Raw genomic sequence first — 11,965 nt, forward strand, 5'->3', positions numbered from 1 at the left:
TCGCCAGTGTTATTTCATGGCCCTTCCTCGCCCTGCTAATTTCTTTTTTAATATGCCCCTGCACTTTTTATACTCCTCTAGGGCTTCTTCCATCTTTAGTCTTTTGTAACTGCCAAAAGCCCCCCTTTTATTTCTAATGCATTTTTGTATATCCCTTGTCATCCAAGGTTCCCTTTGCTTGTTGGTCCCACCCTTGACCTTTAAAGGAACATGTTGGCGTTGTACTCTCTCTATTTCCCTTCTGAAAGTCTCCCACTGTCTTGATGTGGATTTTCCTATAAGTAGCTGCTCCCAGTCCACTCTGGCCAGATCCTGTCTTATCATATTAAAATCGGCCTTCCCCCAATTTAGAACCCTTATTTCCGGGCCGTCTTTGTCTTTTTCCATGACCACCTTAAATCTCACCGAATTATGGTCACTATCGCCAAAATGCTCTCCTACTGACACTTCCACCACTTGCCCGGCTACATTCCCCAGAATTAGGTCCATTATCGCCCCCTCTCTTGTAGGACTTTCTACATGTTGGCTCAAAAAGCTCTCCTGGATGCACTTTAAGAATTCTGCACCCTCTAAGCCTTTCACACTCTGACTATCCCAATTTATATTGGGGAAGTTGAAATCCCCCACTATTATTACCCTATTATTTTCGCACTTTTCTGAGATTTGCCTACATATCTGTTCCTCTATCTCCCCCTGACTGTTTGGGGGCCTATAGTACACTCCCAGCAAAGTGCTTGCCCCCTTTTTGTTTTTAAGTTCTACCCATATGGCCTCATTAGAGGAACCCGCTAATATATCATCCCTCCTTACAGCAGTAATTGACTCCTTAATTAATATTGCAACACCCCCTCCCCTTTTACACCCCCCTCTGTCTCGCCTGAAGATTCTATACCCCGGAATATTGAGCTGCCAGTCCTGACCCTCCCTCAACCATGTCTCTGTGATAGCAACAATATCGTACTCCCATGTGTTCAACAACAACTTCAGTTCGTCCACCTTATTTGCAAGACTCCTTGCATTAAAATAAATGCCTCCCAGCCCTGCCATATTCCCTTTTGCCTTCGCATATTTGCTCTGCCTTGTTTTTTTCTCTGTATTTGGCTGTAAATCACCCCCTGCTATAGCTCCACTCTGTACCCAATCCCCCTGCCAAGTTAGTTTAAACCCCCCCCAGCAGTGCTAGCAAACCTCCCCGCAAGGATATTGGTTCCCCTCTGGTTCAGGTGTAAACCGTTCGACTTGTACAAGTCCCACCTTTCCCAGAAGCAGACCCAGTGATCCAGGAAACTAAAGCCCTCCCTCATGCACCATCCCTTTAACCACGCATTCATCTGTTCTACCTTCCCATTCCTATACTCACTAGCACGTGGCACCGGGAGTAATCCAGAGATTACAACCTTTGAGGTCCTGCTCTTTAATCCTTCACCTAGCTCCCTAAATTCTTGCTGCAGGACCTCATCCCTCTTTTTACCTATGTCGTTGGTACCAATGTGGACCACGACCTCTGGCTGTTCACCCTCCCCCTCCAGAATGCCCTGCAGCCGCTCAGTGATATCCTTGACCCTGGCACCAGTGAGGCAACAAACCATCCTGGATTTACATCTACGGCCACAGAAACGCCTATCTGTTCCCCTTACTATAGAATCCCCTACCACTATTGCTCTCCCACTCTTTTCCCCCCCTTCCTGGGCAGCAGGAGCACCCCCAGTGCCAGGAAGTTGGCTGCTGCTGCCTTCCCCTGGTGAGTCATCCCCCTCAACAGTATCCAAAGCGGCATACCTGTTTGAGAGGGGAATGGTCACAGGGGTCTCCTGCACTACCTGCCTGCTTCTATTGCTCCTCCTGGTGGTCACCCATTTCCTATCTTCCTGTGCAGCCCTTCCCTGCGGTGTGACCAACTCACTAAACGTGTTATCCACGAACCTCTCAGCATCGTGAATGCTCAACAACCCATCCACCCGCAGCTCCAGCGCCTCAATGCGGTTTGCTAGTAGCTGCAGATGGATGCATCTCTGGCACACGTGGTCATCAGGGGCACCGGCAGTGTCCCTGAATTCCCACATAGAGCAAGAGGGGCATATCACGGGGCTGGGCTCACCTGGCATGACCTTCCCTTTACTTAATTTAAATTAATTTACTATCACCAATTAAAAATATCTCTAAGGCGCTTGTATAGTCTACCAACAGTCCCTGCTACACCAGAAAAGACCCCAGTAACAATAAACTACAGAGTTTAAGTTTAAAAAAGAGAAATACTCACCAACCAATCACTTACCTGCTCCCTTGTGACGTCACACTCTGATTACTTTTTACCTCTCTCCTCTGCTGTTGATTTGGTCCTGCCTCACTGAACCCGCCGGTTTTAAGTGCCGCCGGTCGCGCTGCTGCTCTCCCACAGGTCCAAGCTCTCTGACCTCGCCTCTGCTGAACCCGCCGGTTTTAAGTGCCGCCGGTCGCGCTGCTGCTCCCCCACATGTCCAAGCTCTCTGACCTCGCCTCTGCTGAACCCGCCGGTTTTAAGTGCTGCCGGTCGCGCTGCTGCTCCCCCACAGGTCCCAGCTCTCTGACCTCGCCTCTGCTGAACCCGCCAGTTTTAAGTGCCACCGGTCGCGCTGCTGCTCTCCCACAGGTCCAAGCTCTGTAACGGGCTTCACTTGAACCATGCTGGGACCAGTGTCCTGGCGAATTGAATAACCAGGGATGTAGATAGGGCTTTAAACTAAATAGCGGGGCGGGGGTGAGGGGGGTTGTTCAGGTGAGGGGAAACTTAGAAAGTTAAATACAAAGCAGAAGGCCATAATGCAAGGTAGCTTAGGGGTAATGAGAATCAGAGTGTGCGAGGAAGGGACATAGGGTACAAACATAAGAGCGCACCAGCAAACAGGGTCAGAGTAGGGAAAATAGCAAAAAGACAACACTAAAGTCTCATTATCTGAATGCACGCAACATTCAGAACAAGATAGATGAATTAACGGCAGAAATAGAAATAAATAGTTAGGTCTGAGAATGTTAAAAAACAAGCCTGTAGGCTTTGTCTCTTAATGTGAGGAGCATTCGTAATAAGGTGGATGAATTAGATGTGCAAATAGATGTAAACGGATAAGATATGATTGGGATTACAGAAACATGTCTCCAGAGTGACCAGGGCTGGGAACTCAACATCGAGGGGTATTCAATATTCAGGAAAGACAGGCAAAAAGGAAAAGCAGGTATGGTAGCATTGCTGGGTAAAGAGGAGATTAACATAATTGTAAGGAAGGATATTATCTCTGATGATGTAGAATCTCTATGGGTAGAGCTGAGAAAAACGATGGGATGAAAATCGTTAGTGGGAGCTGTATACAGACCCCCAAACAGTCATGTGGAGGTTGGGGATGGCATTTGTGGTAAACCACTGTTTGTATTCCACTGTGTACATGCCTAGACATGCCTCGGCTGACTCCTCCCACAAGTCCTAGTATAAAGGTGACTGCTCCCCAGCCCTTTGTAATTCTGGACCGGTCGACCACTCGAGGCAGACCTTCATTCTTTTGTTAATAAAAGCCTTTAGTTACTCTCTTAACTCTCAGTCTTTTATGAGTAATTGATAGGGCATCAATTTTATTAACAAAATTTTTATAATGGAGAAGATCCTCACACCAGCATGCCTGGATTTAGATCATCGGGAGGCGGACTCATCCACCAAGTTTACTCACTGGCTTAAGTGTTTCGAAAAATTCCTGACCGCCTCCGCAGCAATCAAATCGGACGAGGACAAACTGGATGTCCTGACCTCCAAAGTGAACCACAGAGTGTACTCAGTCATCCAAGACGCGACCTCATACGCGGACGCTAGCAAGCTCCTCAAGGACCAGTAAACGCACCCAGTGAACGAAGTGTACGCCAGGCACCTTCTGGGGAGTCGTAAACAACAACCTGGGGAATCGACCGTGGAATACCTTCAGGCACTGTCGGTGCTTGGCCGGGCCTGTGGTTGTAAGGATGTAAAGGCCGCCGTGTACACAGAGGAACTTATCCGGGACACTTTTGTAGTGGGCCAAAGATCCAATTACACCCGACAGCGACTGTTGGAGCAGAGTGACCTCGACCTCAACAAGGCCTCTGAACTCGCACTATCATTGGATGCAGCCTACCGGGGCATGGATGCCTACTCCTCTGCACCGTGGACGCCGCGGGGAATGACAGCCTGGGACACGGTAGGACCGCCTCATAGCGCCGTGCCACCCCAGCCACACCCCAGCAGACGGCAGGCCTGGGCCCCGTGACCCGCTCGACATCTACGAGGACGACACGCCTGTGCCACAACCTACGCAGGACTCGACGCCGGAAGCTCCCCTACCCCTGCCGTCGCCACGCCAATCACAGCGGCAGAAAAGACCTCTGGAGAGTCTCCAATACACTAACTTTTAATACACTTCACCCCGCCGGACTCAATTTTAAACAAGGGGTGAATGTGGTAAACCACTGTTTGTATTCCACTGTGTACATGCCTAGACATGCCTCGGCTGACTCCTCCCACAAGTCCTAGTATGAAGGTGACTGCTCCCCAGCCCTTTGTAATTCTGGACCAGTCGACCACTCGAGGCAGACCTTCATTCTTTTGTTAATAAAAGCCTTTAGTTACTCTCTTAACTCTCAGTCTTTTATGAGTAATTGATAGCGCATCAGCATTGAACGGGAAAATAAAGATGCGTGCAATCAGGGCAAAGCAGATATCATGGGTGACTTTAATCTACATATAGATTGGGCTAACCATAATAGTAACAATAATGTGTAGGAGGAATTCCTGGAGTGTATACAGGATGGTATCCTAGACCAATATGTCGAGGAACCAACTGGAGATCACGCCATCTTAGACTGGGTATTATGTAATGAGAAAGGATTAATCAGCAATCTTGTTGTTCGGGACCGCTTGGGGCAGAGCGATCATAATGTGATAGGAATCTTTATTAACCTGGAGAGTGAAGTATTAGAAGCACAGGCTAGGGTCCTGAACTTAAATAAAGGAAACTACGATGGTATGAGGTGCGAGCTGGGTGGTATTGATTGGGGAATGTTACTCAAAGGGTTGATGGTGGATAGGCAATGGCAAACATTTAAAGATCGCATGGATGAACTATAGAATTTGTTCATCTCTGCTTGGCATAAAAAATAGAACAAAAATGTTGACTCAACCGCGGCTAACAAGGGAAATTAGCGATATCATAAGATGCAAGGAGAGGACACAAATAGTGGCCAGAAAAAGCAGTACACCTGAGGATTGGGAGCAGTTTAGGATTCAACAAAGGAGGACAGAGGGATTTATTAAGAGGGGGAAAATAAAGTATGAGCGTAAGCTTGTAGCGAACATAAAAACTGACTGTAAAAGCTTCTATAGATATGTGAAGAGAAAACGATTGTTGAACTCAAGCGCATGTCCCTTGCAGTCAGAATCAGTGGAATTTATAATGGGGAACAAAGAGATGGCAGACAAATAAAATACATACTTTGGTTCTGTCTTCAAAAAGGAGGACACAAATAACCTCCCAGAGATGTCGGGAACCAAGGGTCTAATGAGAGGGAGGAACTGAAATAAATCAATATTTGTAGGCAATCACAAACATACGAACATACAATTAGGAGCAAAAATAGGCCATACGGCCCCTCGAGGCTGCTCCGCCATTCAATGAGGTCATGGCAGATCATCCAAACTCAGTACCCTGTCCCTGCCTTCTCCTCATATCACTTGATCCCTTTTGCCTTAAAAAATATATCTAACTCCTTCTTGAATATATTTAATGAATTGGCCTCAACTGCCTTCTGTGGTAGAGAATTCCACAGCTTCACCACTCTCTGGGTGAAGAAATTCATCCTCAGCTCTGTCTTAAATGGCCTACCCCTTATCCTACTCCTGCTCCTATCTTATATGTTTCTATGTTCTACTAGCCATTACAGAGACGTGGTTGTAAGGTGAACAAGGCTGGGAACTGAATATTCCGTGATATTTGTCATTTCATAAGGATAGCCAGAAAGGAAAAGAATGGGAGTTGTTCTGTTAATAAAGGATGTGATCAGTACAGTAGTGAGCAATTATCTTGGCATGGGAAATCAAGATGTAGAATCAGTTTGGCTGGAGATAAGAAATAATAAGGGAAATATGTCACTGGTGGGAATAATCTATATGCACCATAACATTTGTTACACTCTAGGACAGATTATCAGTCAGGAATCAATGGGGGCTTGCAAGAAAGGAACTGCAATATTCGTGGGCGATAACTTCATATAGATTTGACAAATCAAATTGCCAAAGTAGCCTTGAGGACGAGTTAATAGGGTTTATTCAGGACAGTTTCTAAAGAACAATACATTGTGGAACCAAGCAGTGAACAGGCTATTTTAGATCTGGTACTTTGTAATGAGACATAATTAATTAATTATCTCATAGTAAAGCATCCTGTAGGGAAGAGTGATCATAACATGATAGAATTTCACATTCAGTTTGAGGGTGAGGAACTTGGATATGAAACTAGTTTCTTAAACTTAAATAAAGGCAATTACAAGGGTATGAAGACAGAGTTGGCTGAAGTGGACTGGGAAAATAGATTGAAATGTAAAACGGTAAACAAGCAGTGGCAGAACTTTAACTAGATATTTCATAACTCTCGACAAAGATATATTCCAGTGAGAAAGAAAGACTCGACGAGAAGGATGAACAATCCGTGGCTAACTAAGGAAGTTAAAGATGGTATTAAATTGAACGACAAGGCATGACATTTTGCAGATATTATTGGTAGGCCAGAAGATTGGGAAATATTTAGAAACTTGCAAAGGATGACTGAAAACAAATAAAGAGGATGAAAATAAATTATGAGAGTAAAAAAGCAAGAAATATAAAAAACAGGCAGTAAGAGCTTCTACAAGTGTATAACAAAGAAAAGAGTAGCTAAAGGAAACGTTGTTCAATAGTGGATGAGTCTGGGGAATTAATAATGGGAAAGAAGGAAATTGCAAAGACTTTCAACAAATATTTTGTATCTGGCTTCAAGGGAGATGTAAAAGCCTCCCAATGTTAGTGGAAAATCAAGTGGCAAAAGGGAGGGACTTAAAACAATCACTGTCACTGGAGAAAATGTACAACATAAACTAATGGGACAAAAGGCTGGAACTGCGTTCAGACCAGAGGCACCGGCTTTGCAGCAAATGAGAAGCTGCATGAGGCAGGGCGAACGGCAGAGTAGTCGTGACCGAGTGGTTAAGTCGATTGTCAATCGAAACCTTTTGGGGTTTTCCCGCGTAACCTTGAATCCTGTCGATGATGTCATCCAAAGTGATACAGTTTTACTTAATTTTCCTGCTGCCTTTCAGTTCCTGCGCAGAGGCACATTCAAAGCTACATAGAATTATCACAGAATCATAGAAATTTACAGCACAGAAGGAGGCCTATCGGCCGATCTTTTCCATGCCGGCCAACAAAGAGCTATTCCAGCCTAATCCCACTTTCCAGCACTTGGTCTGTAGCCTTGCAGGTTAAGGCACATCAAGTGTATATCCAAGTGCATGTTAAATGTGATGAGGGTCTCTGCCTCCACTACCCTTTCAGGCACTGAGTTCCAGACCCCCACCATCCTCTGGGTGAAAAAAAACTCTCCTCGAATCCCCTCTAAACTTCTAAATAAGTACTTTAAATCAATGCCCCCTGGTTATTGAGTCTACTGCTAAGGGAAATTGGTCCTTCCTATCCACTCTATCTTGTGCCCTCATAAATTAATACACCTCAATTAGGTCTCCCCTCAGCCTCTTCTGTTCCAAAGAACGTAACCCCAGCCTATCGAATTTTTCCTCATAGCTAAAGTTCCCCAGCCCAAGCAACATCCTCGTAAATCTCCACTGCACTCCTTCTAGTGCAACGACATCCTTCCTCTAATGTGGTGACCAGAACTGCATGCAATATTCTACCTGTGGCCTAACTGGTGTTTTATTCTATCCAAGCATAAACTCCCTGCTCTTTTATTCCAGGCTTCGGCTAATAAATGCACGTATCCCATGTGTCTTCTTAACCAACCAGTCTGGCTTGTACAGGTCCCACCTCCCCCAGAAACGGTCCCAGTGCCTCGGGATTCTAGATCCCTCCTGCATGCGCCATCACTCCAGCCATGCATTCATCTGCTCTATCCTCCTGCTTCTGCAGTCATTAGCACATGGCACTAGGGGTAATCCGGAGATTTCTACCTTTAAGGTCCTGCTTTTTAATCTTTCTCCTAGCTCCCTGAAATCTGCCTGCAGGACCTCATTTCTCTTCCTACCTATGTCGTTGGTACCGATGGGGACCACGATCTCTGGATTTTCACCTTCCCCCTCAGAATGCACTGCAGCCGCTCAGTGACATCCTTGACCCTGGCAGCAGGGAGGCAACATATCATCCTGGAGTCACGTCTGCTGCTGCAGAAAGGACTGTCTATTCTCCTAACTATCAAATACCCTACAACTATTGCTCTTACGCTGTTCCTCCTCCCAACCTGGGCACTGGAGCCACCCATGGTGCCACGAACTTGGCTCTTGCTGTAATCCCAGAGGAACCATCGCCCAAACCAGTTCCCAGGACTGAATATTGAGCGAGATGCAGTCAGGGGACTCCTGCACTACCTGCCTGGTCCTTCGCTTCTGTATGGCGGCCATCCATTCCCTTTCTGCCAGCACACTCTTAGAACATAAGAAATAAGAGCAGGATTAGGGCATATGGCCCCTCGAGCCTGCTCCACCATTCAATAAGATCATGGCTGATCATCGACCTCAACTCCACTTTCCCGCCCGATCTGCATACCCCTTGATTCCCCTAGAGTCCAAAAATCTATCTATCTCAGTCTTGAATATACTCAATGATTCAGCATGCACAGCCCTCTGGGGCAGAGAATTCCAAAGATTCACAACCCTCTGAGTGACGAAATTCTGACTCATCTCAGTCTTAAATTGCCTGCCTCTTATTCTGAGTTGATGCCCCCTAGTTCTAGACAATCCAGCCAGGGGAAACACGCTCGCAGCATCTAGCCTGTCAATCCCCTTCAGAATCTTGTATATTTCAAAGAGATCACCTCTCATTCTTCTAAACTCCAGAGAGTATAGGCGCATGCTACTCAATCTCTCATCATAGGACAGCCCTCTCTTCCCAGGAATCAATCTAGTGATCCTTCGTTGCACCGCCTCCAAGACAAGTATATCCTTCCTTAGATAAGGAAATCAAATCTGTGCACAGTACTCTGGTTGTGGTCTCAACAAGGCCCTGTACAATTGTAGCAAGACTTCCCTACTCTTATACTCCAACCCCCTTGCAATGAAGGCCAACATACCATTTGAATACTTTACTGCTTGCTGTACCTGCATGCTAGCTTTCTGTGCTTCTTGCACGATGACACGCAATTCTCTCTGAATAGCAACATTTGAAAGATTCTCAACGTTAAAAAAAATCGGTTTTTCTATTCTTCCTACCAAAGGGAAGAACCTCACAGTTCCCTACATTATACTCCATCTGCCACCCTACTGCCCACTCACTTAGACTATCTATATTCCTTTGCAGACTCTTTGTGTTCTCCTCACAGTTTACTGTCCCACCTAACATTGTATCATCAGCAAACTTGGATGCATGACACTCATTCACTTCATTTGGATCATTAATATAGATTGTAAATAACTGAGGCACCAACACTAATCCTTGCGGAACCCCACTAGTTACAGCCTGCCAACCTGAAAAAGATCCGTTTAGCACTACTCTCTGTTTTCTGCCCGTCAACCAATCCTCTATCCATGCTACTATATAACCTCCAAACCTGTGAGCCCTAATCTTGTGTACTAACCATTTATGTGGTATTTTATCGAATGCCTTTTGGAAATCTAAATATACTAAATCCACTGGTTCTCTTTTATCCAAGATCGGTACATGAGAACATAAGAAATAGGAGCAGGATTTGGTCATGCGGCCCTCGAGCCTGCTCCACCATTCAATAAGATCATGGCCGATCCTTTACCTCAACTGAAACTTCCCGACCTAGCCCCATATCCCTTCCTTTAGGTAATGTCCAAATCCTTCTTGTTTGGAATGTACTCAAGCACTGAACATCCACAGGCCTCTGCGGTAGAGAATTCCAAAGATTCACAACCATTACTTTGAAGAAATTTCTCTTCCTCTCTATCCGACATGGCTGGCCGCTTATTCTGAATCTTTGATCCCTAGTTCTGGACTCCACAACCAAATGAAACGGCCTCTCAAACATGTGACCTGTCAAGCCCTGAAGAATTTATTTATACTTTCATTGCACATTGTGCTGATTTCTTTTCTCCACAGAAAAACAATGTTTAACTGGGTGAACACGCAGCAGGAAATGCAATGCAGCCGCAGATTTATTCTCTTCCACTTTCTGTGAATCGCAAACTGCTGCCTAAATGGGAAAAAAAGCAGGACACAAGAGAAAAGCCAATTTGAATTCTGTCCGTGGTGTCGAATTGCCTCTATTTGGCCAAGTGACATTTGAAGCACCACTTTGAATCAGACATTATGTAGAATCCCTCTACACCTCCACCCCCCACCTGGACTGTTTAGGGCGCTCTGTTTCTTCATTGAACAGAGGTCCAACCAGTCCCCATCCATCACCACCCTGGCTGAACTTGTTCTCACATTGAACAACTTTTCCTTTGACTCGACTCACTTACTCCAAATTAAAGCTGTTCATATGGGAACCCGATGGGTCCTAGCTATGCCTGCCTTTCCGTGGGATTGTGGAACATTCTTTGTTCCAATCCTACTCAGGTCCCCTCCCTTACCTATTATTCTGGTACATTGATGATTGCATTGGTGCCGTTTCCTGTTTTCGCCCTGGACTTGAAAATTTTATTCACTTAGCTTTCAATTTCCACCCTTCCCTCACCTTCACATGGTCCATTTCGGACTCTTCCCATCCTTTCCTCGACTTCTCTGTCTCCATTTCTGGGGGAAATTTATCGACAAACAACCACTATAAGCCCACTGACTCCCACAGCTACCTGGACGACACTTCCTCCCACACCGCTTCCTGTAAGGACTCTATTCCATTCTCCCAGTTTCTCCGCCGCATCTGCTCTGACGATGCCACCTTCTATACAAATGCTTCTGATATGTCTTCCTTTTATCTCAGATAAGGATTCCCCTCAAGTGTGGTTGACACGGCCCTGGACCGTGTCCGTTCTATCTCCCGCACTTCTGATCTCACCACTTCCCCTCCCTCCCAAATCCATAATAGGGTTCCTCATGAACTCATCTTTCACCCCACAACTCCACAGTCAATGGATCATCCCCTGCCTTTTCCGCCACCTCCAGCATGATCCCACCACCAAAGGCATCTTCCCCTCCCCTCTGCTTTCAGCATTCCATAGGGACTGCTCCCTCCGAAGCACCCTTGTCCATTCCTCAACCACCCACAAAATCCCCTCCGCTCTGCACGGGCCCTTCTCATGCAAGCAGGAGATGCAACACCTGCCCTTTTACCTCATTAATTCCCACCGTCCAGGGCCCCAAACACCCCTTCCAGGTGAAACGGCAATTTACTTGTACTTCTTGCAATTTAGTACACTGTACTCGCTGCTCACGATGCGGGCTCCTCTACATGGGTAGACCAAATGGAGATTGGGTGACCACTTTGCGGAACATCTCTGTGCCGTCCATAAGGGTAAACCGGCGCTCCGGTCGCTTTACACTTTAATTCTCCACTCCACTCCCATTCTGACCATCTTATACTGTTTTAAATAAACTCAATGCAAGCTCGAGGAACCACACCTGGTCTTTTGATCAGGCACTGTAATGCCTTCCGGACTGAACATTAAGTTCAACAATTTCAGACAATAACCCCTGCCCCTATTTCTGATGATTCTGCCATCCCAATTTGCAGCATTCAACCACTCCTGGATTCCACCCTATCACAGACCTTTCCTTTTGTTCTTTCCTATCCTCCTGTTTTCTCTG

The 11,965-nt window shown here is 46.0% G+C and overlaps 1 protein-coding gene across 1 annotated transcript in view; it reads right to left on the reverse strand.

Moving 5' to 3' along the window:
- Positions 1 to 10,952, reverse strand: part of LOC147084924 (uncharacterized) — an 85,204-nt gene extending 74,252 nt beyond the window's left edge. The window contains exon 1 of the mRNA XM_085979374.1: positions 10,896 to 10,952. Coding sequence (XP_085835500.1) covers positions 10,896 to 10,952 — 57 coding nt within the window. The remainder of the gene's footprint in view (positions 1 to 10,895) is intronic.
- Positions 10,953 to 11,965: the final 1,013 nt, after the last annotated feature.

Source organism: Somniosus microcephalus, unplaced genomic scaffold (assembly GCF_052327205.1).
Source record: "Somniosus microcephalus isolate GS21.2 unplaced genomic scaffold, FLI_Smic_1.0 unresolved_chr9, whole genome shotgun sequence".
NCBI lineage: Eukaryota > Metazoa > Chordata > Chondrichthyes > Squaliformes > Somniosidae > Somniosus > Somniosus microcephalus.